We start from the raw sequence: 23,027 nt of genomic DNA, 5'->3' as shown, positions 1-23,027 counted from the left end.
GGCTCAGTAGTTGTGGTGCACGGGCTTAGTTGCTCCGTGGCATGTGGGATCTTCCCAGACCAGGGCTCGAACCTGTGTCCCCTGCTTTGGCAGGTGGATTCTTAACCACTGCACCACCAGGGAAGTCCCTATTTCTATTATCATTACATTGTAATATATAATGAAATAATTATACAGCTCACCATAATGCAGAATCAGTGGGAGCCCTGAGCGTGTTTTCACTTGCCACTCACTGATAGGGCTTTGACATGAGTCTACAAGCAGTTGGTTTATTTTGGTCTCTGTGCAGTCAAACCCTCTGCTAATGATAATCTGTATTTGCAGCTGCTCCCCAGCACTAGCATCACCACCTCAGCTCCACCTCAGATCATCAGGCATTAGATTCTCATAAGGAACGTGCAACCTAGATCCCTGGCACACGCAGTTCACAGTAGGGTTCGCGCTCCTATGAGAATCTAATGCCACTGCTGATCTGACAGGAGGCGGAGCTCAGGCGGTAACGTGAGCAATGAGGAGCGGCTGTAAATACAGATGAAGCTTCGCTCACTTGCCCGTCGCTCACCTCCTGCTGTGCAGCCTGGTTCCTAACAGGCCACAGACCAGTACCGGTCTGCGGCCCGGGCGGTTGGAGACCCCTGAACATATTCATAGGTTCTGGGAATTGGGATGTGGACATCTCTGAGGGGCCCTTATCCAGCCTACCACAAGCAGACAAGTGAACTTGAAAAAAGTTAATTTATTTTCTGAATCACTTTTTCCTCTGTAAATGGGGATAATAATACCTATTTTACAAGGTTACAGGACTTAAAGGAGGTCTGATGTGAAACACTGTATAGCACCTCGGTAAGTGCTTTGTAAGAATTTAGGGCTTCCCTGGTGGCACAGTGGTTGAGAATCTGCCTGCCAATGAAGGGGACACGGGTTCGAGCCCTGGTCTGGGAAGATCCCACATGCCGCGGAGCAACTAGGCCTGTGAGCCACAACTACTGAGACTGCGCGTCTGGAGCCTGTGCTCCGCAACAAGAGAGGCCGCAATACTGAGAGGCCCGCGCACCGCGATGAAGAGTGGTCCCCGCTTGCCACAACTAGAGAAAGCCCTCACACAGAAACGAAGACCCAACACAGCCAAATATAAATAAATAAATAAAAGAATTCATACTTTTCATTCTCTCGCTTGATAAATTTGTTAAATACCTACTCTGTCCCAGGCAGTGTTCAGAGTGCTGAAATACGCATAGCTAAATAGAGGGGAAGGCAGGAAAGAGCAAGGGCTTTGGCTGTTCTAAAGGAGTAGGTTCTGGAACTGGAAAAATGGTTCAGAAAAGTGAAGCCATACCTGGTTGATTCTATCAAGTACTGATGATACTTGATCTAACTGGTGGGGGTATCTCATATAAATACTTGGCTCATCTCTGCCTTTCAAGAAATTTTGGCCTATGTATAGCTGATTCACTTTGTTATAAAGCAGAAACTAACACACCATTGTAAAGCAATTACACTCCAATAAAGATGTTAAAAAAAAAAGAAAGAAATTTTGCCTAAGTATACGTACTAATAGGATACAGAAATTAAAATGCAAAGTATTGTCATGCCTTAGACGTTTGTAGAGAGTAATTCTGAGGCTTAAAGGGACTCAGGCAGAGCAATGACTGCAGCCGGGAAGCAATTCAGTACACAGAAGTACAGTACCAAGGTGAAGCTCTGGGCTCAGGTCTAAGGGGTTTATATCCCTTGGGTCCTCTAAATGGTGTTAAGCTAATTAAACTGGGAGACCATCAGACTGAGGTGGCTCTAATGCCATGGCAGCCTATGTAAGCAAACCGAAGTCTACGCTGGTGAACGTCTCAAGGTTGCAAAATTGAAACCTAAGGACAACCAATCACAAACAGCCACGGAGGCTTTCAGTTAGAGGCAATCAATGATTTTCTTACTTTGCTTCCGCCTTTTCTCTATAAAATTCTCTCCCTGAGCTTCTGTCGGTAGAGGGCTCCTAACCACTTCCGATCTGGCACTGCCCAATTGGAATAGAGTTTTGCTCAAATAAACTCTTCAAATTTTTAATATGCCTCACTTATCTTCTAACAATGGGTGCCTACTAGATGTTGAATCAGGAAGTTGAGGCTGTGACTTTATGGATCTGGCTCCCCAGGTAGAACGTGCAAATAATATTTCGTTAAATTAAGAAGCAATATGGGAAACATAGGAATTCCTAGGGGGAAGAGAAAGCTGCCAAAGAATTGCTAAAAAGAGCATAAAAGCTTTGCTGTTGGTAGAATTATAACCCTTCCTATCTAGAGGAATCTCAAAAATCAATACTGGCTATAATCAAAGAGGATGTCTTACTTCTAAGGGGCAAGGAGCATTTCTTACACATTTTTTTTTTCCTGAGCTTTGCTTTTTTTCACCTGGCAATATACTGTATGTTGAATCTTTCTATTTAAAGTAAAGAGTTAAGGAATACATTTTTTTTTCTTTTTATGATGAAGAAATCTGAGGATAGCACAGGGAACTATATTTAATAAACCATTATAATAAACCATAATGGAAAAGAATATGAAAAAGAATATATATATATATATATATATATATATATATATATATGTATGTATAACTGAATCACTTTGCTGTATACCAGAAACTAACACAACATTGTAAATCAACTATACTTCAACAACAACAAAAAAGAAATCTGAATATGTTTCTGGGACAAGGAAAAAAAACCAGTGAAGAAAACAAAAAAAGCAAAACATGCCCATGAAAACTATAATTATGAAGACTGTAAAATGTGGAAATGTACAACACTGTAGGAAGTGTACAACTGTAATTTTGTTGTAAGCAAATAGAGAGGGAAGGAAATATGAAAAGATTCTAACTGTTGTGATAAGGTGGTAGAACTGTGGCTGATTTCGCCTCTTGGTTTTCTAACCTCCTGAAATGTTAGCCCAGCCTTCAAATTAAAATAATTTCAATAAGTTACTTTTGATAAAACAGTACAGACAAAGGCATATTCTTTACAGCTGGGGGCCTTGAAACTTCTGATCCCATTTCGTAAGCTTTTCTACTGGGCATCATTCCCACTCTTGCTCTCTTAATTCTTCAAATTTTTACTAGGATTCCTCGTGTTTTTACCAGATCTCCCCCTGCTGTCACATTAAAAATTTTTCTCATTCGGGTTAACCCAGCTCTTTAAGAACTATTTTTATTTTAATTAAGAGACAATTTCTTAAACTTTCTTTTGCATTTTGACAATTTATGATTAAGCCCCTAAACCCTGTATTCCATCACAAATCCTCATTTTGATACAGGTCCACACTGTAAACACGGGCTGCACGACGATGTCATCAGAATTCTTTGAGGGGGCTTCCCTGGTGGCGCAGTGGTTGAGAGTCTGCCTGCTAGTGCAGGGGACACGGGTTCGGGCCCTGGTCTGGGAGGATCCCACATGCCGCGGAGCAGCTGGGCCCGTGAGCCACAACTACTGAGCCTGCGCGTCTGGAGCCTGTGCCCCGCAACGGGAGGGGCCGCGATGGTGAGAGGCCCGCGCACCGCGATGAAGAGTGGCCCCCACTTGCCGTAACTAGAGAAAGCCCTCGCACGAACCGAAGACCCAACACAGCCAAAAATAAAAAAAAAAAAACAAAAATAAAAAGAAATAAATAAATAAAGTAGCTATAAAAAAAAATATAAAAAAAAAAAAAAAAAAAAGAATTCTTTGAAACCTTCGCAGTGTAAAATATGCCATAAAGATACTATTTACAAAATACTAAAAAGAGGTGAAATTGTAACAGGATTATCAACAAAGTTAGCAAAAAAATCAGTAACAACCAGCAAGAACAGAGATCTTGTTTCTCTGGGCAAGCAGAAATACAGTTGGTTAAGAAATACGGTTCAAGTAGCCTGTTATTAAGACCTGGAAAAGGGCTTTTTTTTTTCTGTTAAAACACATGTCCATTAATATCCAGTGGAAATGTAAATATCTTATCAGGAGACTGGGCTGTGCTTACGGCCTATCAGACATTTTATTGATGTTCTTCTCTACCTTTTAAAATTTGGCCTCAGAGGCCCCAACTAGTATCTGACACAAAAGAGAAAAACCAAACATGTGAAATAAATTCAAAATGTTAGTATTTTGTCCATGATCTCCATGCATAACAGCCCCTCTCAATCCACATCTTTCCATAGCTGGGGTAATAAATAATTAAAACCCTTTCTCTTACAATGGTATTGGCCCTTGGGCTTCTTAAGAAATAATTTTAATTACCTCCAATTCTGACAGCACATTGAAAGCATTATTATTGTCCTATTTTACAGATAAGTAGACTGAGGCCCAGAAAGATAAGTGGCTTTCTGTTAAAGAGACCAGGCCCCCCAAAACCTGGCTAGGACTGTTTCCACACTGCTACACTGGGCATAGTTAGGCATTATCATGGCAATAACATGGAGGCTACAAACAGTAAAAGAATCGATGCAGGTGTAAATCTCAACTATTTCTATATATTCTCCACTGGGACTTTCATATAGTTTCTTTCCACCTTCCAAGGACAGAAGTGTTTCAAAAGTCAACCGTGATCTTGTCAGAGCTTTGGTGTCTCTTTGGACCTTTGCCTTTGAATCAAGCCAACCCACCTGACCAACTCCACCCTCCTTTCCAACCCTTGTCCCAATTTTGGTCTGACCTCAGGCTCTCCCTAAGACCCACATCCATTCCCTGATTCCTTCTGCCTCTAGCACTTCGGGGCCCATCAGCTTCTCTTGACCTCCCCAACCCTGCTCTGGAATTTCTGGCTGCGTCTCCTTCAAGGGGCTTCAGAGGAGAGGGCAGCATCAAATTCTTTGGACTTCCTGGGCCTGGATGGAGAATCTTGCCTTCTCTCCCATTATCTCTGAATCACACCAAGCCCAAGTTTAGACCTCCCTTACAATGACAATCATGGGGAATCAAGGACTCCTGGGCCTTGTTCTACGCACTCAAACTGGTGGGATCCAGAAGTTTCAGGGGAGGAGGTGGGGTCCTTGAACATGAGGACTGTGGGAGACAGGGGACATGAAGTATTTGGTGAGCAAAACCTAAAGTGAAAGGCACACGTGCCAAGACTGTAAATGTTGGAGACTTGAGAAGTGGGGCAGAGTCTGAAGTCCAGCAGGGGCTTTAGATCCAACTTCCAGAGGAATGCAGCCCATGGGGGTCTGTGGCAGGGAAGACGAAGAGCATCTCCAAAATGTCCCTGACTTGACTGTGAGCCACGCCGCCTCATATACTTCCCCTCCCCAGGGAGGCCTCCTAGACCCTGCTTCCAGCTCCATGATTATTCTCTCATCATTTGCCATGCAGGAAACCAGGAAAACAACTTCTTTAACCAGAGCCAAACTACCTAGAAGGTGATTTTTCAATCTTATTTTGTAACTTGAAGGAACCAAGACCCATCAATCCATAGCACACATTCACTGAGCATCAACGACAAGATGAGTGGTGGGCTTCATGGGAAGAAGTATGCCGCATGGTCCCTGCCTTCCAGTCTAGCTGGGGTGATAGGACACAGGCCTGCGGGACTATTATCACACTGTTACACTGCAATTCAAGGCAGCAGATGCTGGTACAGACTCTTGGACACAGCTTGTTTCCTGGCCAAAGCTGCAGGATCTGCACCAGCAGGGTCACCCTTCCTCCCAGATCCCGGGCCCTATCTTGATCCAATGCAAAAAGATTTAATCAGACCAGCCACACGTTGTGGAGTTCAGCACCAAGTCTTCTTGGGAACTAGTTTAGCCCCAGGTTTGATAACTGGGTTACTGTTGGTGTCAACCAGTTCCCTTTTGGAACACCCCAATTCTTACTCAGCCCTCATTTCTTGTGTATTTCCCATTCTACTCTAAGGCATGGAAGTTTCTTCCATTTCCAGGCTCCTATTCATGCCATCCATTCGTCCTTGTGACCTCACCTGAGTGTCCCCCAACCCAGATTCCCAGTCCACATGTTTTATCTACAGCTGAACAATGAATTTTGTGGGGCTCTTGTGGAAAAGCAAGGGCAACAGAATGATAAGATATAGTAGCTATTGAAACTCAAGGGTCTCATGTCACCCATGTGAGCATCATAACACCTGCAGAGCTGCAGGGCATTGCCCTCAGAGTCATAATATTCCACTGAAAGTAAAGCCAATGATCAAAAGTCTAAAAATAATAAATGCTGGAGAGGGAGTAGAGAAAAAGGAACCCTCCTACACTGTTGGTGGGAATTTAAATTGGTGTAGCCACTATGGAAAACCGTATGGAGGTTCCTTGAAAAACTAAAAGTAGAGCTACCATAGGGTGCAACAATCCCACTCCTGGGCATATACCCTGAGAAAACCATGGTTCGAAAGTATACATGCACCCCAATGTTCACTGCAGCGCTGTTTACAATAGCCAAGACATGGAAGCAACCTAAATGTCCATTGACAGATGAATGGATAAAAATGATGTGGTACATATATATACAATGGAATACTACTCAGCCATAAAAAATAACAAAATAATGCCATTTGAAGCAACTTGGATGGGCCTAGAGATGATCATACTAAGTGAAGTAAGTCAGAGAAAGACAAATATTATATGATACCACTTATATATGGAATCTAAAAAATAATGCAAATGAATCTATATATAAAATAGAAACAGACTCACAGACATAGAAAACAAACATGGTTACCAAAGGCGAAAGGGATGGGGGAGAGATAAATTAAGAGTATGGGATTAACAAATACAAACTACTATACATAAAATTGATAAACAACAAAGATCTACTGTACAGCACAGGGAACTATATTGAATATTTTGTAATAATCTATAATGGAAAATAATCTGAAAAAATGTATATGTATGTATATATATATATTGTGTGTCTATATATATATCACAAAGTGATATCTGAATCACTTTGCTGTGCACCTGAAATTAACACAATATTGTAAATCAACTATACTTCAATTTAAAAAAAAAGAGAGTAAAGCCAGACACTGGCTTGTGTAACCCAACCCTAGGTTTTCACCTCAGCCACCTGTTTCTTTAGAAACTGTCAACTCAGACCAAAGTTCAAACAGTTTATAATTCCCAAAAGCAGCTGCATTTCCAATAAATAATTAGTTATCAAATTAACTGTGACCCTGACACCTGCCAGGTGCAACCAATTCACAAGGATTTTAGAAAGCACGTGTTTTGAGATTTTGTTACCCCTGTTATTTTCAAAATCACATGATTTTAAACACTTGACTTTAGATACCATGAAAGCTTTTTGTCTGGTGGGATTCCTGCATAGTGCGTGTACATGTGTGTTGGGTTGAAGATAACTCCACAATTCCATGTTTAAACGTGGTGAATTCAGAGTTTAAACTCCATCAGTTCAAGATTTCCCACCTTTCTCTACCCTTCATTCCTCTTTCCAACAGGCAGGTATCTGCACCGAGAATTGTTGTCAGGGGTGGCTGTCTGTGCTGAGTGGTGGCTTCGTGGTCCTCAGATGGTCCTTGTTTTTATGAACTGGCCTCTCTATAGATGGTCATGCCTCACCATGGCCTCTGCTCACTGGGCCCACTCACTCTGCTTCTTCCTGGTTCCAATACCAGGCCTTTCTGGGTTGACTGGATGGCCCTCAGTCACTGCTGAGCCCCTCTTGGGTGCCCTGGGGAATTCTATGTGTTTTCTTGTGCCTTTTCACACGTAGTGAGCTTTCCCCAACTCCACAGGCTGGCACTCCTCCCTCAGCCTCTGCCGTCCTCCCAAGCAGGCCCCAAGACGAGGCATTCATCTAGTAACATTTAAAGTGATGACCGATGTTGTCAGAGATCCAAAAAGGAAGGCCATATAGATATACAGATATAGACACATCTCCTTGCTCCCCTATACAGTTTCCTGGAGATAGCCTGACATGCATCTATCAGCTAATATTTTGAGTGCCTACTATGTGCCAAGGACTATTCTAGGTACCAGGGAAACAGTAATAATCAAGACAAGACATAAGTCCTGATCTCATGGAAATTAGATTCTAATTAATTAGATTCTAATCAATGTGTCAAGATAGACAATAAACAGGATCTCATTTCACAGTGAAAACAGAGCTTATTTTAATTCTTACCTCTAAACAACCCATGAAATATTAAACTTCCCCCCAAACAGGACATGCCTAAAAGCTCTGTAAGTTTTGAGCAATTCTCACGATGTAAGAGTTACAAATTCCCAGGATTGTGCTGTGGATTACCTACCAAGGTATTAAAAGTACAGAAATGACCTCTTCTGAGATAACATAGTTATCCATTACTGAGTGCTTGCTATGTACCAGGCACGATGCCAGGGTCTTTGCACGTATTATCTCTAATTCTCAGTGCAATCCTAAATTAAGTGGGTGTTGTTATTATTAGTAGCCCCACTTTGCAAATGAGAAAACTGAGGCTGATACAAGTTAAGTAAATTACCTGAGGTCACTCAGGTATTAAGTGGATGAGCCTTAATGGGACTCAGATGGTCTGACATCGCTCTGCCTCCATACAAATAGTAGGGAAATGCATAAAAAGAAAGGCAAAATTCTAAGTAGGAATTCTTGGAGTGTTCCTTTAAACAAAACCGTGCCTTTATACTTAAGAGTGTGTACATGTGAACTGGAAGAATTAGGGAGAAGTTTGGCTTGGAGAGGAGAGGATGAAATAAAGTTTGTTAAAGCTGAAGTTTGTGGAAACACTGACGACTGAGGATGAAACAGAAATGGTAGGGCTTCCCTGGTAGTGCAGTGGTTGAGAATCTGCCTGCCAATGCAGGGGACACGGGTTCGAGCCCTGGTCTGGGAAGATCCCACATGCCGCGGAGCAACTGGGCCCATGAGCCACAATTACTGAGCCTGTGCGTCTGGAGCCTGTGCTCCCCAACAAGAGAGGCCGCGATAGTGAGAGGCCCGCGCACCGCCATGAAGAGTGGCCCCCGCTTGCCGCAACTAGGGAAAGCCCTTGCACAGAAACGAAGACTCAACACAGTCATAAATAAATAAATTAATTAAAAAAAAAAAAAGAAATGGTAAAACATCTTAGGAAGCATAATACAGGAAGGCGTAAAAATAGAATCCATTTTGCAAATATTCAGTTCCCATACAAACTTCTGGGACCAGATCTTGAGGAGGTGGGAGAGGAGATAAGAAAGCTGACCCAGGGCAACCTTTGTGTGGTCATAGGTCCTGCACCAGGCCTTACCTCACAACCCTTGTCCACACCATGCCCTCTTCCCTTGTTCCTCACACCCCAAAACTTAGCGTGCCCTCTCCAGCCCCCAGGAAGTCAGCGTCCCAAAAAGACAGCAACCTCTGTCCCTGCACCCTTGGTCTTGGCCCTGGTCTCAGCCCCCCAGGCACATGCAGGCTACCCCAGGCTATTTCACTAGCCCAGGCCTCCCCATGTCCTGGGTTAAGCTCTATGAAAATCGAACTCTCCACCTGTATTCCCTTCCTTTGTGGTGCCCTCCAGTGTGTGCAAGGAAAGTACCCTGGGAACTGAGTTAAACTCCATGGGGGCCAGTCCTGGGTGCTGTGTTCCCACTTGGGAAGCCCCGAGGCAGAAAGCAGAAGGTAAGAGCATAGACCAGCCCCCCCCCCGAGGGGGCCTTGGAGCTAATCAGCCCTTCAGCATCTTGGTCTCTGCCCCTGTTGGACTCTTTCACTTCGTCTTGCTTTGTAGACATGACTTCTCTTCCATAAGATTATAAGTTTCTTGAAGGCAGCTTGGAGGAAGTGCTCCATAAACCTCTAAGTTTCCATAAACATGCTCTCCCCTTTAGAAGAGGAGGAACCAAGGGTGGCTTGTTGTCAAAGGAAAACTCAGTCCAGATTAACGCACTTTAGGGTAAGCTCAGGGCATCAGGAAACCTCCCTCTTCTCTGCCCTCACCCTCTCCTCTTTTCTTCACCTGATCCTTTCCCTTTCTGGATTTCTGTTCCTTGGAACAGAAATGACACTGTGACCATGACCACATTACAGTGAATGGAAACACAAAGAACAGAACTGATTAAATTGTTTGGAGTTACCTGTCACATGATGCACATGGAAACAAATCCACATCAAATGTTCCATTCACTCCTCTTTAAGTTTTTTAGCCTCTTCTTCTGCACGTTAGTTATTTTACTAATTATTTTTATTTGTCCCCCTTTCAAAGACTGTATCTACTTTTTATTTTTTTTAAAGCATCCTTAAGATATCCATCTTCAGGAAAAATTTCTGGAATGTGGACATATGTTTGATTCCCGGTGTAGTTATAGCACTAATATCTCAGAGTAAATTGCGTTAGGACATTCTCTCTAAGCCTTGATTTCTGCAGGATTTACTTTTTCAGGTGAGTGCCTGGAAAAAAGTTGGGAGGTGGGTCAAGTTTGTTTTCAAATGCTCTCTCTTTTGCCAAACCACTGTCCCTGCCGGCAGCAGGCAACCTAGCCCGCGTCTGGAGTCTTCCATAGAGAGGAACTAGGGTTAAGAGCTTGACCTCTCATGCCAGCCTGCCTGGGTTCAAAGCCAAGCTCTACCCCTTCCTAGTCGTGTGACCTTGGGCAAGTTACTAGATTCCACTGTCACTCAGTCTGCTCATCTGCAAAGCAGGAACAATAATAGGTTGCCAACGAGCATGAAATATCTGAATAAATTTCAAGCACCTAGAACAATGCCTTGTACTCCGAATGAGTTGATAAATACTACTACTTTTAAAAACTGTGGCCCTCCACCCAAATAAAACCTCCCAAAGCAGTGACAAGAATTGTCCATCTCTACAGAGTCCTGACCTTCCCACCCCTGATCACACTTTCCTCTCCTTCCTTTCTCACCCTTCCTCCAATCACGCTCTGGCAGTTGGAGAAGGACACAGCGGCTCCAGGGCTGCTGTATTCTGCCCATCAACCCTCCCCTTTTCACGTCCCTGTGCACTGGCACTACCCACTGCTTTGCTACTGCCCTCGGCTCCCTCGCTCCCTTGTCTTTCTTTGCTCCCAGGCAGCTCTGGGTAAGGGCTACACGCACCAGCCACAGCTTGGCCTCTCCTGCCAGGCTCACCAGGAAGCTTGCAGCCCATCCCAAAAGGTACCCACCACAGAAGGCTTTCATCCCCAGGGGGTTTGATAAGACCTCAGGACAGGCTTGCTAGCTGGCAGAGGGGAGTGAGGTAAGCTGGAAGCCTGATCCTCTGAAGCCAAGGTTGGTTCTGCTCTGGGAGTCTGAGAGATTCCCCAGCACTGCCCTTTTTCTCCTACTCAGAGAACCTCACTCCCAGAGGTAAAAGTTTTGGCCTTTGCCAAGCGGGACAGAGTCCAAGGCCTCCTTGCTCAGATGCTGGGGAGAAACTAGATCATCCCAGTGCATGAGATCCCTCATCACTGATTTTTTTTCTCCTTGCTTTGAGGAGGGCACAGCCCAGGACACCCCAAAGGGGAAAATGTTCTCTATCTCTTCATCACACCCCTCCATAGATGAAAATCTGCCCCGCACCCAGCTCAGGGTTTTGTCCAGTGACAGCGTCTCTTCTCCTGGCGTTGTTTTCCATCCCCATCCAGTGCCTGAGGTCCTGATGCAGATGGTGTGGGGAGCACACAGGGGTTCTCTCCCCACACTCTGTTCTCCCAAAGGCAGGCACATGCACCCACGTGATTGACACCCGCAGTCCCTGGTGATCACTCCAGGGCCAGGGACTTGACGGGATATGCAGTCAGCCTCAGCATCTCCACAGCAGGCTGGGATCAGGCAGAGCACGCCCAGAGGTACCACAGTCAGAGGATGGGGGGATACATCAGGACAGGGCTGGGCGCCAAAACACAAGTCCACCGTGGGCAAAGCCAGCCAGGAGAGCTGAGCTTCTAGACTTCCAGCTAAGAAGGAGGTCCCACTGTGACTCTCAGTCTGCAGACGTCCTTTCATTTCAGCCCTGGTATAACGGGAACAATCTGACAGGTGCTTGGAATAGGCGAGTACTTTACATATTAATTGATATAATCCTCCCAAGAAGTCTCCAGAGTAGGTGATATTACATCTCTATTTCAAAATGAGGAAACCGAGGCACAGGGAAAAAAAGTAAATCTCTGAAGGTCACATGGCCTTCTTATAAGTAGAAGAGAGACGGTTGAAATCCAAAATCCATGCTCTTAACCACTACCTTGTACAACCTGGCTCAGAGGCCCAGCTCTGCAGTTGCCTCGCTTGCAAATCTAGGCTTTTATTTCTGAGGCTTAGTTTTCTCTTCACACCCATACTTCATAGTTTGTTGTGAGAATTAAATATATCTCAGCATGTAGAGTCCTCAGCACGATGCCTTACTGGTAAACACAACCAATGTGAGCTATCAACAACATCATCATCATTACTATTACTAAGTGCCAAATGCCCACAGGTCCATGTTGCCAGGTTTGCCTGTTTCCCTGCACTAAGGTAGGCCTCTGACAGCTCACAGTTTCTCCCAAGCTGCCTCCACCTTAGTTTTCAGGCTATTATGAACGTAAGTAGAGCTGAGGCTTAGCAAGATTAAGTACATTGTTCAAGATCATTCTTTCAGGTTCTAAGACAGATCTCTAAAATCGAGTGGAGTGCTTTAACTGTTTTTTTATTAATAATTTTATTTTTTTGTGGACGTACAGTTGATTTGTTTTTTAATTAAAAACTCAGCTTTGAAAAAGTATTATGAATAAAGAAAAGCATGACCACAATGCCACTTTCCTAATAGCAGTGATATTCATGTTATGCATTACTCACCAAGTTTTGTCCATCTCTGCAAAGAATGACTTTTCTCCTGATTCACTGCCTCCGTGGGAGCAGCTGAGAGCACTGCTCACCGCAGTGTTGGGTTGGCCCAGAAAGACTCCCTGAGGATTCTAGAGTGACCACGGAATAAACCCAGAATGACTCCAGTTTGACCCTGGGAGAAAAAAGTATAATCAAACATGGATATATAATTGAGTCAAGCAAGCGTCCCTTTAGAGACAAATCAGTCTCTTTGAGCCGTTAATTTTAAAAGTATTTTAATTAATTTATGTTTTGACAAATAAGAATTGTATATATCTAAGGTATATAAGGCGATTTTTTTTTTTTAATTTGGCCGCACCGTGTGGCAGGTGGGATCTTAGTTCCCTGACCAGTGATCGAACCCGGGCCCCAGCACTGAAAGCCCCAAGTCCTAACCACTAGACCGCCAGGGAATTCCCTATAAGGTGATGTTTTGATATGTGTATGCATTGTGCAATAATTACCACAATCAAACTAATTAACATACCTATCACCTCCCACAGTCATTGTGTGTGTGTTTGTGTGTGTGTGGTGAAACCACTTGAGATCTACTCTCCTCCCAAATTTCTAGTGTGTAATATATTACTGCTAACTGCAGTCACCATGCTGTACATTAGGATTTCAGAATTTATTCATCTTATAACTGAAAGTTGTACCCTATGATCAATATCTCTGAGCCATTATCATTTTTTAAAATAAATTTATTTATTTACTTTTGGCTGCGTTGGGTCTTTGTTGCTGCGCACGGGCTTTCTCTAGTTGCAGCGAGCGGGGGCTACTCTTCGTTGTGGTACGCAGGCTTCTCATTGCGGTGGCTTCTCTTGTTGCGAAGCACGGGCTCTAGGCACGTGGGCTCAGTAGTTGTGGTGCACGGGCTTAGTTGTTCTGCGGCATGTGGGATCTTCCCGGACCAGGGATCGAACCCGTGTCCCCTGCATTGGCAGGTGGATTCTTAACCACTGCGCCACCAGGGAAGCCCCTGAGCCATTATTTTTTTAATCTGAACTACACTGTAGCCAAAGGCTCTATGTGAACTGCTAAAATTATGTAAGCATATAATCCAGTGATATATTTATTAATGTATTCAGTAACTCAAAACCAAAGTTAAAATATGAACTTTAATTCTCTTTCTTTCTTTTTTTCCCCTGTATTATTAACCAACCATATCAAGTCTGTTTCTTTTGGTGGGGGGGGTTGCTTTCTGTTTTTTTGGGTAGTTTTGTTGTTTACCCAAAGCTCCATGTGATCTTTCTCCATTCTAGCCTTCTTTGATTTAGTCACCAAATGCCCAGCACTGAAACATTTCATCTGTACTCATTGCAGGCTTACCTCCTGCACATACAGCTGGGTTGGGGGGTGTTGGTAGGAACATATAAAGACGTATAAGAAGTGGACCCTGATTCAAGGAGCTTACAGTTCCACTGCAACACGGTGGTAATAATAAGATGACCTGGGACTGATTCCTGGCTCCCTCACTTACTCACTGGGTCTGCAGGAGTAATTTACTACAATTCTTTACCTGTAAAATAGGGCAAATAGCAATAATAATAATAGTACCTACACCTGACTTTAAAGGGTTGCTGTTCGGATCAAAAGGAATAAATTCTGTGAAAGTACTTTACAGACTAGAAAGTGATATTCAGAAAATTATTATTTTTATTCATACAAAATGTTTTCACAACTCAAAACAGCACCTCTCAGGTTTTTGTCACTTTGCAAGTCGAATTTTCCAAGATTATCCTTTCAGAGATCTGTTTCCTACAAGATGTGATGCATGCAATTCAGGCAAGCTGCTGCCAGGTGCAGTCTTACCTGAAAAGTATTTGCTATTTTGACAGCCATCTTGATGTGGGCATGTTTTGACCTGGCCCACAAAACAAATCTTTAAGCTTCTAGATGTTTTTTTTTAGTGACCAATCAATGCATGAAATATACATACTTACCCCATCCTTGAGTCTTGCTCTATCCCTCACCTCACTCCATCGCTGACTTCCTGGGTTAGAAATCAAGGATACAAGTGCGGTCCACAATGGGTAGGAGACGGGAAATAAGGTGAGCTCAGGTTCTCGTGAAGGCTCCAGTCAAGGCTCTTTTTTGATTCAGTGACAGAAAGTCCAGTTCAAACCCAGCTCAACTGAAAAGAGATTAGGGTAACCCGACTACAGTCAGAGTTAGCTTCAGAATGCAAGTGATGTCGCTGGGACACTGAGTCTCTCCATTTATCACTCCGCTCTTCTCCATGTTGGCTTTGCTTCCTTTGGTTCCATGTACTGGCAAGATAGCAAACAAGAGCTCCAGGACTGCACCCGTCAGGTTCAAATTCAGCAGAAAAGTTTGTCTCTTCCTCAATACAACTACTGGATCTGAATCTCACTGAACCGAACGTGAATCTCACTGGATCACAATTACATCCTTGAACCAATCACTGCGGCCAAGCGTATGAAATATTCTCATTGGCCAGGCCTGAGTTAGACCCGTCCCTGAAACGATACGGAATCGCTATCATCTGAAACGTATCAACTGAGAGAACTGATAGAGTGATTCCACTGAAGAAAATCAAGATGTTGCTGCTACAAGGAGTAATTACTTACCAGGTGATCAAGACCAGTAAATATCCATTACTGATTCAAATAAGGGACAGAGTGCTCATTAGAAGAGAATGGCCAGGGACCACTTGTTAGACAAGTCACAAGTATGAGGTCTCATACAATTACCGTGTTTAGCAGCCTCAAAAAGGGTCAACATTTACACTAAGTATCTGCTCATTCTCTAGGAATTCATCTGCTCATTTTCGAATTCTTCAATTTCTCTATTAAAGATCAAATTCATTTCTTTCAAGGAATAGATAGATTTACCTCCCTAGTGACAGTACTTGGTCTCCTTGATAATTGAAAATCTACAGTACTGGTCTTCAAAATGTATTCTGTGCACCCTAGGGCAGCGGTCCCCAACCTTTTTGGCACCAGGGACTGGTTTCCTGGAAGACTATATTTCCACGGACCGGGCTGGGGGCTGGGGGGTGGGGTGGGGGGATGGGTCAGGCGGGAATGCGAGCGATGGGGAGGGGGACAGGCAGATGAACCTTTGCTCGCTCGCCTGCCACTCACCTCCTGCCGTGCGGCCCAGTTCCTAACAGGCCGGTATCCATCCATCTGTGTGGCCCAGGGGTTGGGGACCCCTGCCCTAGGGGCATGATAATCCATTGCAGGGAAGAAGATAGCAATACACTTGTTTATATTTTCATCCTAAAAACAAGAAATAAAGTTTTACCAACATGAACTGTAAGCACGGTCACTGGTGCCTGGCGTTGGTCCAGGTGTCAGAGGTTCTCAGGAAAGAACACGGGTTCTGTTGTGACCACCTAGAGGGGTGGGATGGGGAGGGTGGGAGGGAGGGAGATGCAAGAGGGAAGAGATATGGGAACCTATGTATATGTATAACTGATTCACTTTGTTATAAAGCAGAAACTAACACACCATTGTAGAGTAATTATACTCCAATAAAGATGTTTAAAATAAAATAAAAAAATTAAAAAATTAAAAATTAAAAAAAAGGTGAGAGTATATTACAGACTTAATTAGATTTCTAAGGTATATTATGTGAAAAATAAGTCTTAGTACCGTTTTTGCAACTGTTCTGTAAACGTGAAATTATTTCAAAATAAAAATTAAAAATTTGATGATGGTGAAGAGGCAGTGTAGAGCAGCCTAAGCAGGTGAAGATAGGGTGGATCCAGCCCGGGGACCACAGGAGGAGGAACAGACAAGGGTCCTGAGTGCTGTGAGGACAGTGCTGACAAACGAGGCACCGTCTCCTGACAGACAGGTGAAGACAGGAGACACTGGTTCTTTTTTTAAATCGAGTTGTTATCAATCTGCAAACTAAATCCAATTCTTTCTGCCAAGTAAAGTATGGATTTTCCCTGTCAGAACAAACACTACTGTCTGAGCACCCGGGGATGTTGATCAAGGCCTTGATGTTCACAGATGATGAAAACCTCCTCATGGTAATGGCTGGATTTTAGAAGCACGCATCAGCTGAGCTGCAGTTCCCCTCTCAGGAACATGGCAGATGGAGTCTGAAGGGCATAATCAGTGGAAAGGAAAGATGCAATTCTTTGTGTTTGTGTCATTTAGTGCAGCCACCCAGACAAGTTCTCAGTAGCCTGCCCTTTGTACAGACTTAAGACTAGAACCACAGGTGAGCATAAAGCCATTTGGCAAAATGATATTCATCTGCATGCGCTAAAGAAGGGTGTTCACATCATATTTGAAAACAGAAGGGTACCTCCCCTGTTAATATGAAGCTTGCTGGGACTAAATGCAATTCTCTTCTTTAACCCTGGCCATCTACATACCCGATATTTTAGAAAAGACAAAACCTCGGTTCAAAGAAGTTAAACATTTGCCCCAAGATCATACAGTTAGTTGGCAGCAGAGCCAAGATTTGAAGCTATGTCTTTCCGGCGTCAGACTTTCTGCTCCTTCTTAAACTTCCACATCATTTCCCATCTTACTTCCTAACAGGAAGAAGCACGGGCCCCAGCAGACGCTGACCTCATACTCAGCTACAGATGCAATTTGCGCTAATAAAATACATGGAGAAGTTCGCTGGGGTTTTCCAGGGAAATTCTTTCTCGGTCTTACGGGAATGTTTGTAGAAGCAAGGTCTTCTCTCCAGCCTGGTCTCTGATGAGAAACTGTAGGGGTAGGACATCCTAGGACTACAAGTGTGAGCCACCCCAGGATGGAATGATGCATAGATGGAGCGATGGAAAAAAGATGTGCGTCAGGAATGTGGGTTCTTCATCCTGCTTCTACTTACTTGTGTTCTGGACCCTCTCTTGCTTTTCCAAAGACTGTGCTCCCATAATTATTGCTGGTTTTCTTTCGCTTCATTATCAATGTCTCCCTCCATTCTGGATATTCCAAACATGTGTTGGATTCTTTCATATTAAAACAAAACGATTATCCTTTGACTCTGTATTCTCTTCCCACTACAGCCATTTTTCTCTCCTTCCCTCTTCCAAAACTTTGTACTCTCTCACCTCCCACTCATGTTTTAACCCATTCTAGTCTGGTTCCTGACGTCACTCTTCTCCTAGACCTGTTCCTGTCAAGTTCAGCACTGACATTCACCTTCCCAAAGCCAGTGGGCATTTCTCTGTTCTCATTTATCTAGACTTCCCAGCAGGATGTAAATGAGTTGAACATCCCCTCTTTCTTGGAATATGTTCCTATCTTGGCTTCCAGGACTCCACACTACCCTGGCCTCTCCCCTACCTCACTGGCTGCTGCTTCTCTGTCCCCTAGACTGACTTTTCCTCCTCTATTAAATTTCTAAATGTTGGACTGTCTCAAGGCTTTGTCCTAGGTCCTCTACTCTCCTCTACTTATTCCATCTCTTCCTATATTCATTCAACACTAAATCAATACTTATCGAGTATCTACTATATGCCAGACTCTGTTCTAGACACTGGAAATAGAGCAATGAATAAACAAACAAATCCCTGCCTTTATAAAGCATATATTCTAGTGGAAGAGAAAATAAACAAAAAACAACAAGTGTATAATATAATATAATGTCCAGTAGTGATAAGTGATAGGGAGAAGAATAAAGCAGTGCCAGTGACAATGATGCTTTTTAAAAATAGGATGGCCAGGGGAGGATGTGATAAGGAGGTAACATTTACATCTGAGGAAAGTGGAGTGTGAGAGAGAGAAGTTAAAGATGATTCCAGGTTTTTTGTTTGAGTGAAAGAAAGAATGATGGTGTCATCTATTGAAATAAGGAAGCCTAGGGGAGGAAGGGATTTGGGAGGGGAAAATCTAGAATTCTGGTTTGGATGCATCGATGGGTCATAGGGACACATTAAGTGGTTATTTGGATAGATTAAGTTCCTCGTGTGGATGATCCCTTCCTCAGGTCTTAGAGAGACCTTTCCTGACCACTCTGTCTCTGAGAACATCCTACCGGCCACCTCCCTAGCCCACAGAATCTCTAGCACCTTCCTTAGTTTATTGTCTTCATTATAGTCACCTCAATCTGTAATAACAAAACATGGCTATTGTTTGGCTACCCTCACAAAAGTTAAGTCCTGGGGGGAACAGGAATGTTGTCTGCCTTGTTCGTAGCTTTATCCCCAGGCCTTAGTACTGTGCTTGTCACAACGGAAGAACTCAACAACTAATTGTTGAATGAAAAAACAAAGGGTAGGTCAGTCCTCTGGAGAAGTCAGGACAACTTCGTTCTTGTCTGAGCCCAGCCAGTCACTAGATATGTGGCTTCGGACCAGTCACTTCTGTGGTATTTTCTCAGTTTCGGAAGTCGTTTGATTAGATGATTTCTAAGGGCTAATTTGTCCACTTTGAAATTATGTTTAAAATCCAGGATTTTTATTTATTTACTCCAACCAAATTTGTACCCGGAACTTCATTCTGGTAATAACAATGCTGAAGGGCTTTTTGATGTAGCATGAGTGCAAACTACTGCTTCTGGGGAAATTCGCCACAGAGATCCTGAAGGGTCTGTAATCCCACCCTGGGCCGCCCGAAGTCCTCAGTCTCAGGTAGCCATCCATTCTGTTAGCCTCCAAGACCAGGGAGAAACAATTGGAAAGGAAGGAGAATAAGTGAAGGAGTTCATTTTCTGGAACATTATTGAGCACTAGCTCACTAGCCCAGTTCAAGCCTTTTCAGGGATGCTAGCATATTTCACATGTATTTAAGGGTTATTTGGGTATTAAGGCATATCTTCACAAAACCAGGTGAGGAAGGTATCAATACCCCCCTTTTCACTGATGTAGGAAATGAGGTTCAGGGAGATGAACTGATTTGCCATGGTTCAGACAAGTGACAAGTGGCAGATAAAAGATTGGAATCTATATCTCCCCCCACCCTCCTTGTGCTCTCCACCACATCATAGATGCCTCTAATAAAGGGCATACCCCCTTGGGTATAATCAGTTTCCAGTGGACTCAGGTCTATTTGTTGAATCAACAAATGAAAATAAGTTGGATTAAGAAACACTCTCTCATAACCCCGTGTTCAAAAAACTGACAGTTTACGTTTCAACTCATCTGGGAAATCCTATTGCAAACTCATTTATTACTATGTACATATACACAGCTGGGTAGAAATAAAGCCACAAAAAAAAATCACCTTGTTTACAGAGATAGGAATGATTTCCCTTCTTTTTTTTTTTTTTAATTAATTTATTTTTGGCTGTGTTGTGTCTTCGTTTCTGTGCAAGGGCTTCTTCCAGTTGCAGTGCGCGGGCCTCTCACTGTCGCGGCCTCTCCCGTTGCGGAGCACAGGCTCCAGACGCGCAGGCTCAGTAGTTGTGGCTCACGGGCCTAGCCGCTCCGCGGCATGTGGGATCTTCCCGGACCGGGGCATGAACCCGTGTCCCCTGCATTAGCAGGCGGATTCCTAACCACTGCGCCACCAGGGAAGCCCATGATTTCCCTTCTGAAATAGCAAGATTTCCCAGGGCTCCTTCTGGAGAAGGTAAAGGGAGAGGCCAGGAATATCTACTCCCCACATACAATCCACTGGAAGATCTTTCACTTCCTTTGTTTTCTTTTTCCTCTGCAATTTTTGAGGACTTCACTTTCAAAAGAATCTTGTTCTTTCTTCATGGGAAAGGAATTCTTTTCCCATCAAGGTATCCGTGTTACAGAAGGTTCCCACCCTGATGTGCGTCTGCACGAATGAGGATATGAATCCACACCACATCAAATATGTAAAGCTGTCTATACGCATCTTAGCGTTGGGCATGATTCTGAAGGAATAACATTTTTTAAAACCCATAAGCCGTTTGGCATTGATATAAATCAGGAATGGGAAAACAACGCAGATGGGGTGTACTTCTTTCTTCTCTGTTTCAGACACAAGCCAACCTTTTTATGTAAAAAATGGTCTGGAAAAAAGGATTGAGTGTTTTGAATAGAGGAGGGCGTCATTATTTTATCCTTCCCTACCAATAAACGATGACAAAAGCAGATACCTAAGAACTAAAACGGCAACAAAGCGAGAACGTGATTAGAAAAACGAATAAATAACATTTATTTGGTACAAAGCGGCTGGCAGTGTTCGAGAGGCCCCAGGGGCAGGGCGCGCCCTCAGAGGAGCAGGAGGGGGCCCAGCAGCAGCTCGCCCTGGCCCAGCAGGCGGTCCCGCTCCAGCCCGCGGCCCCGGTTCTCGGCCTTGACGCGCACGGCCAGGCGGCGCACCTCGTCCTCCGAGAGCCCGTCCAAGCACAAGTCCTGCTCCAAGACCGCCCGGCGGCTCCGCCGGACCACGGCGCCCCGCGGCCGGCGCGTCTGGCCCGGCGGCTGCAGGACGAAGCTGACGCGGCAGCCGACGGGGGCGCGGGGCTCGGCGGCCCCTCCGGCCGGGCCCTCGGCGCGGAGCAGCCGGACGCGGAGGCGCCCGCTGTCCCGACTGTACTCGACGGCCAGGCGCAGGGCGCCGCCGGTGCGGTCCAGAGTCACGGTGCCCTCGGCCTCCAGGCGCTCGGGCCGCGGGTCGGGGGGCGGCGGAGGGGACGTGGCGGGGGCCCGGGCCGGGGACCAGGAGCCGGCGCGGCGCCCGTCGTCGTCGTCATCATCCCCGTCCCCGCTGGAGACGGAGCGGGCGCGGGCCAGGCCTCGGCTCCTCCCGGCCCGCAGTGCGCGGCGCAGCAGCCCCTCGGGAGCACGCAGGAGGCGGCGGCCGCGGGGCCGCGGGGCGAGCGCATCCGGGGGCGGGCGAGGGCCGCCGCGGGCCGCGGGAGGCGCAGCAGGGGCTCTTCCCGGGGGCGCAAGGGGGGCGTCTCCGCCGCCGCCGCCGCCGCCGTAGGTGCGGGCCCGGGGGCGGGGCGCGGGCAGGAGCGGGGCGGTCCCCGGGCCCCCGAGGAAGAGCGACTCCTTGCGGCGGGTGTGCGGGCTCTCGAGCAGCGCGCAGAAGCCGTAGGCGGTTCGCGCCCGGGGCAGGTGCGGCAGCGAGAGCGCGGCCTGCGAGCGTGGGTCCCAGTCCGTGCGCCCCGCGCCGTCGTAGGCTCCTCGAGACCAAAGGTCCGGCTCTGCAGCGCACCGCCGGGGCAGGGCGACAGCCGGGGGCGAGGACACGGCAGAGCAGGGCGCGGGCAGCCGCGGCGGGATACAGAACTCGGGGATGCGGTCCGGAGTGAGCACGTTGGAGAAGGCAGGCTCCAGAGCCGCGCGGCCCGCGGCCGAAGCGCGGAGTTTCCCGAGGAGCCGCATCCTCTGAGGCTGGGGCTGGGAGTGGGGGGAAGAAGCGCTCCTGCGAGGGAGAGAAGCTTCTGAGTTTGGACGCCCGGGGCCTCTCGGGAGTGGCTGGGCCCCTCCCCGGAACCCTCTGGGTGTGCCAATGCGCCTACGACCCCCCCAGTCCGGGCCGAGCTCTCGCGCGCCCACAAAGCCACCCGCCTTCCATTCATTGGTACTAAATAAACGAAGAAGTAGAAATCATACCTTTGCCTCTTCTTCAGTCCCTCTGGTTCCTGAGTTACAAGTTCAGTGCACGTCCCCTTGCAGTCCACGCCGGCGCTCCAGCTTCAGCACTGTGGCCGCGAGACGAGCGCTCCTCTCTTATATCGGAGCCTGAGCCCCGCCCAGCTGGCCCGGAGCCCAACCCTTGGAGTCGCTGGACGGCCCGCCCTCCCGGCCGCCCCTTCTCGCCAGCGGCGGGCCCTGTCGCGGGGCCTCTCGTGGGAGCGAAGCTGTGGCGAGCGCCGGCACACTCTGCTCAGCCCTGGGACCTGCATCCGCTGTGCGTGCAGGGAACCGCCCGTGAAAGGTTGCCGGTGGAGGGGGGCTGCCTCGTCGGCCTGCCAGGGGAGAATCGGCGTTGAAAATGTTGGAGGTTTCTTGGAGAAGGTGCAGCTGGATACGGAAACAAGAATTTCCCTTTTGCTGGGAGCTAAATCCTGCCCCCACCCCCACCACCCGGAGGTGACCTACACGCACTAGCGTCTTCTGTTTTACTGCTCCCACGAACCTGCAGTGTGTAGACACATATAGTTCCCATGGTACTCGTGTACTTATTTATGCGCCTGTCCCCCTCGGCTAGACAGTGGCCTTCTTAATAGTATAGGGCCTGGCTCAGTCAGTGCCATATATATTGGTGGAGTGGGTAAATTAATGTATGCAAAAATTTCTGAATGACTACAGGCTCTGCCTATCATCTTGATGGTCACAAAAGGTGGGGTTTCCGGCTCACGCCCTAAAAGTGACACTTGGTATTTCCAAAGCTACCCC

General features: G+C 46.0%; 1 protein-coding gene and 1 long non-coding RNA gene across 2 annotated transcripts; both read right to left on the bottom strand.

The window, feature by feature from the left end:
• Positions 1-12,742: 12,742 nt before the first annotated feature.
• On the bottom strand, positions 12,743-16,011 carry LOC130707708 (uncharacterized). Its single transcript, XR_009007726.1, has 3 exons — positions 15,874-16,011; positions 14,710-15,246; positions 12,743-12,899 (listed from the first exon to the last, which is right to left on the bottom strand). It is a non-coding gene; the product is annotated as an uncharacterized LOC130707708 (long non-coding RNA).
• A 3,841-nt stretch (positions 16,012-19,852) lies between these two features.
• LOC103013841 (C2 calcium-dependent domain-containing protein 4A) lies at positions 19,853-22,338 on the bottom strand. Its single transcript, XM_057543561.1, has 2 exons — positions 22,242-22,338; positions 19,853-22,050 (listed from the first exon to the last, which is right to left on the bottom strand). Exon 2 carries the CDS (start codon positions 22,008-22,010, stop codon positions 20,889-20,891), a length of 1,122 nt encoding a protein of 373 aa, XP_057399544.1. The 5' UTR covers positions 22,011-22,050; positions 22,242-22,338; the 3' UTR covers positions 19,853-20,888.
• Positions 22,339-23,027: the final 689 nt, after the last annotated feature.

This window comes from Balaenoptera acutorostrata, chromosome 3 (genome assembly GCF_949987535.1).
Source record: "Balaenoptera acutorostrata chromosome 3, mBalAcu1.1, whole genome shotgun sequence".
NCBI classification, from domain to species: domain Eukaryota; kingdom Metazoa; phylum Chordata; class Mammalia; order Artiodactyla; family Balaenopteridae; genus Balaenoptera; species Balaenoptera acutorostrata.
Note: the sequence above shows the minus strand (reverse complement) of the source record. Positions and strands in the feature narration are given on the sequence as shown.

Coding starts and splice junctions, on each gene's coding strand:
- LOC103013841 (XM_057543561.1), bottom strand. CDS start 22,010: ATGCGGCTCCTCGGGAAACTCCGCGCTTCGGCCGCGGGCCGCGCGGCT.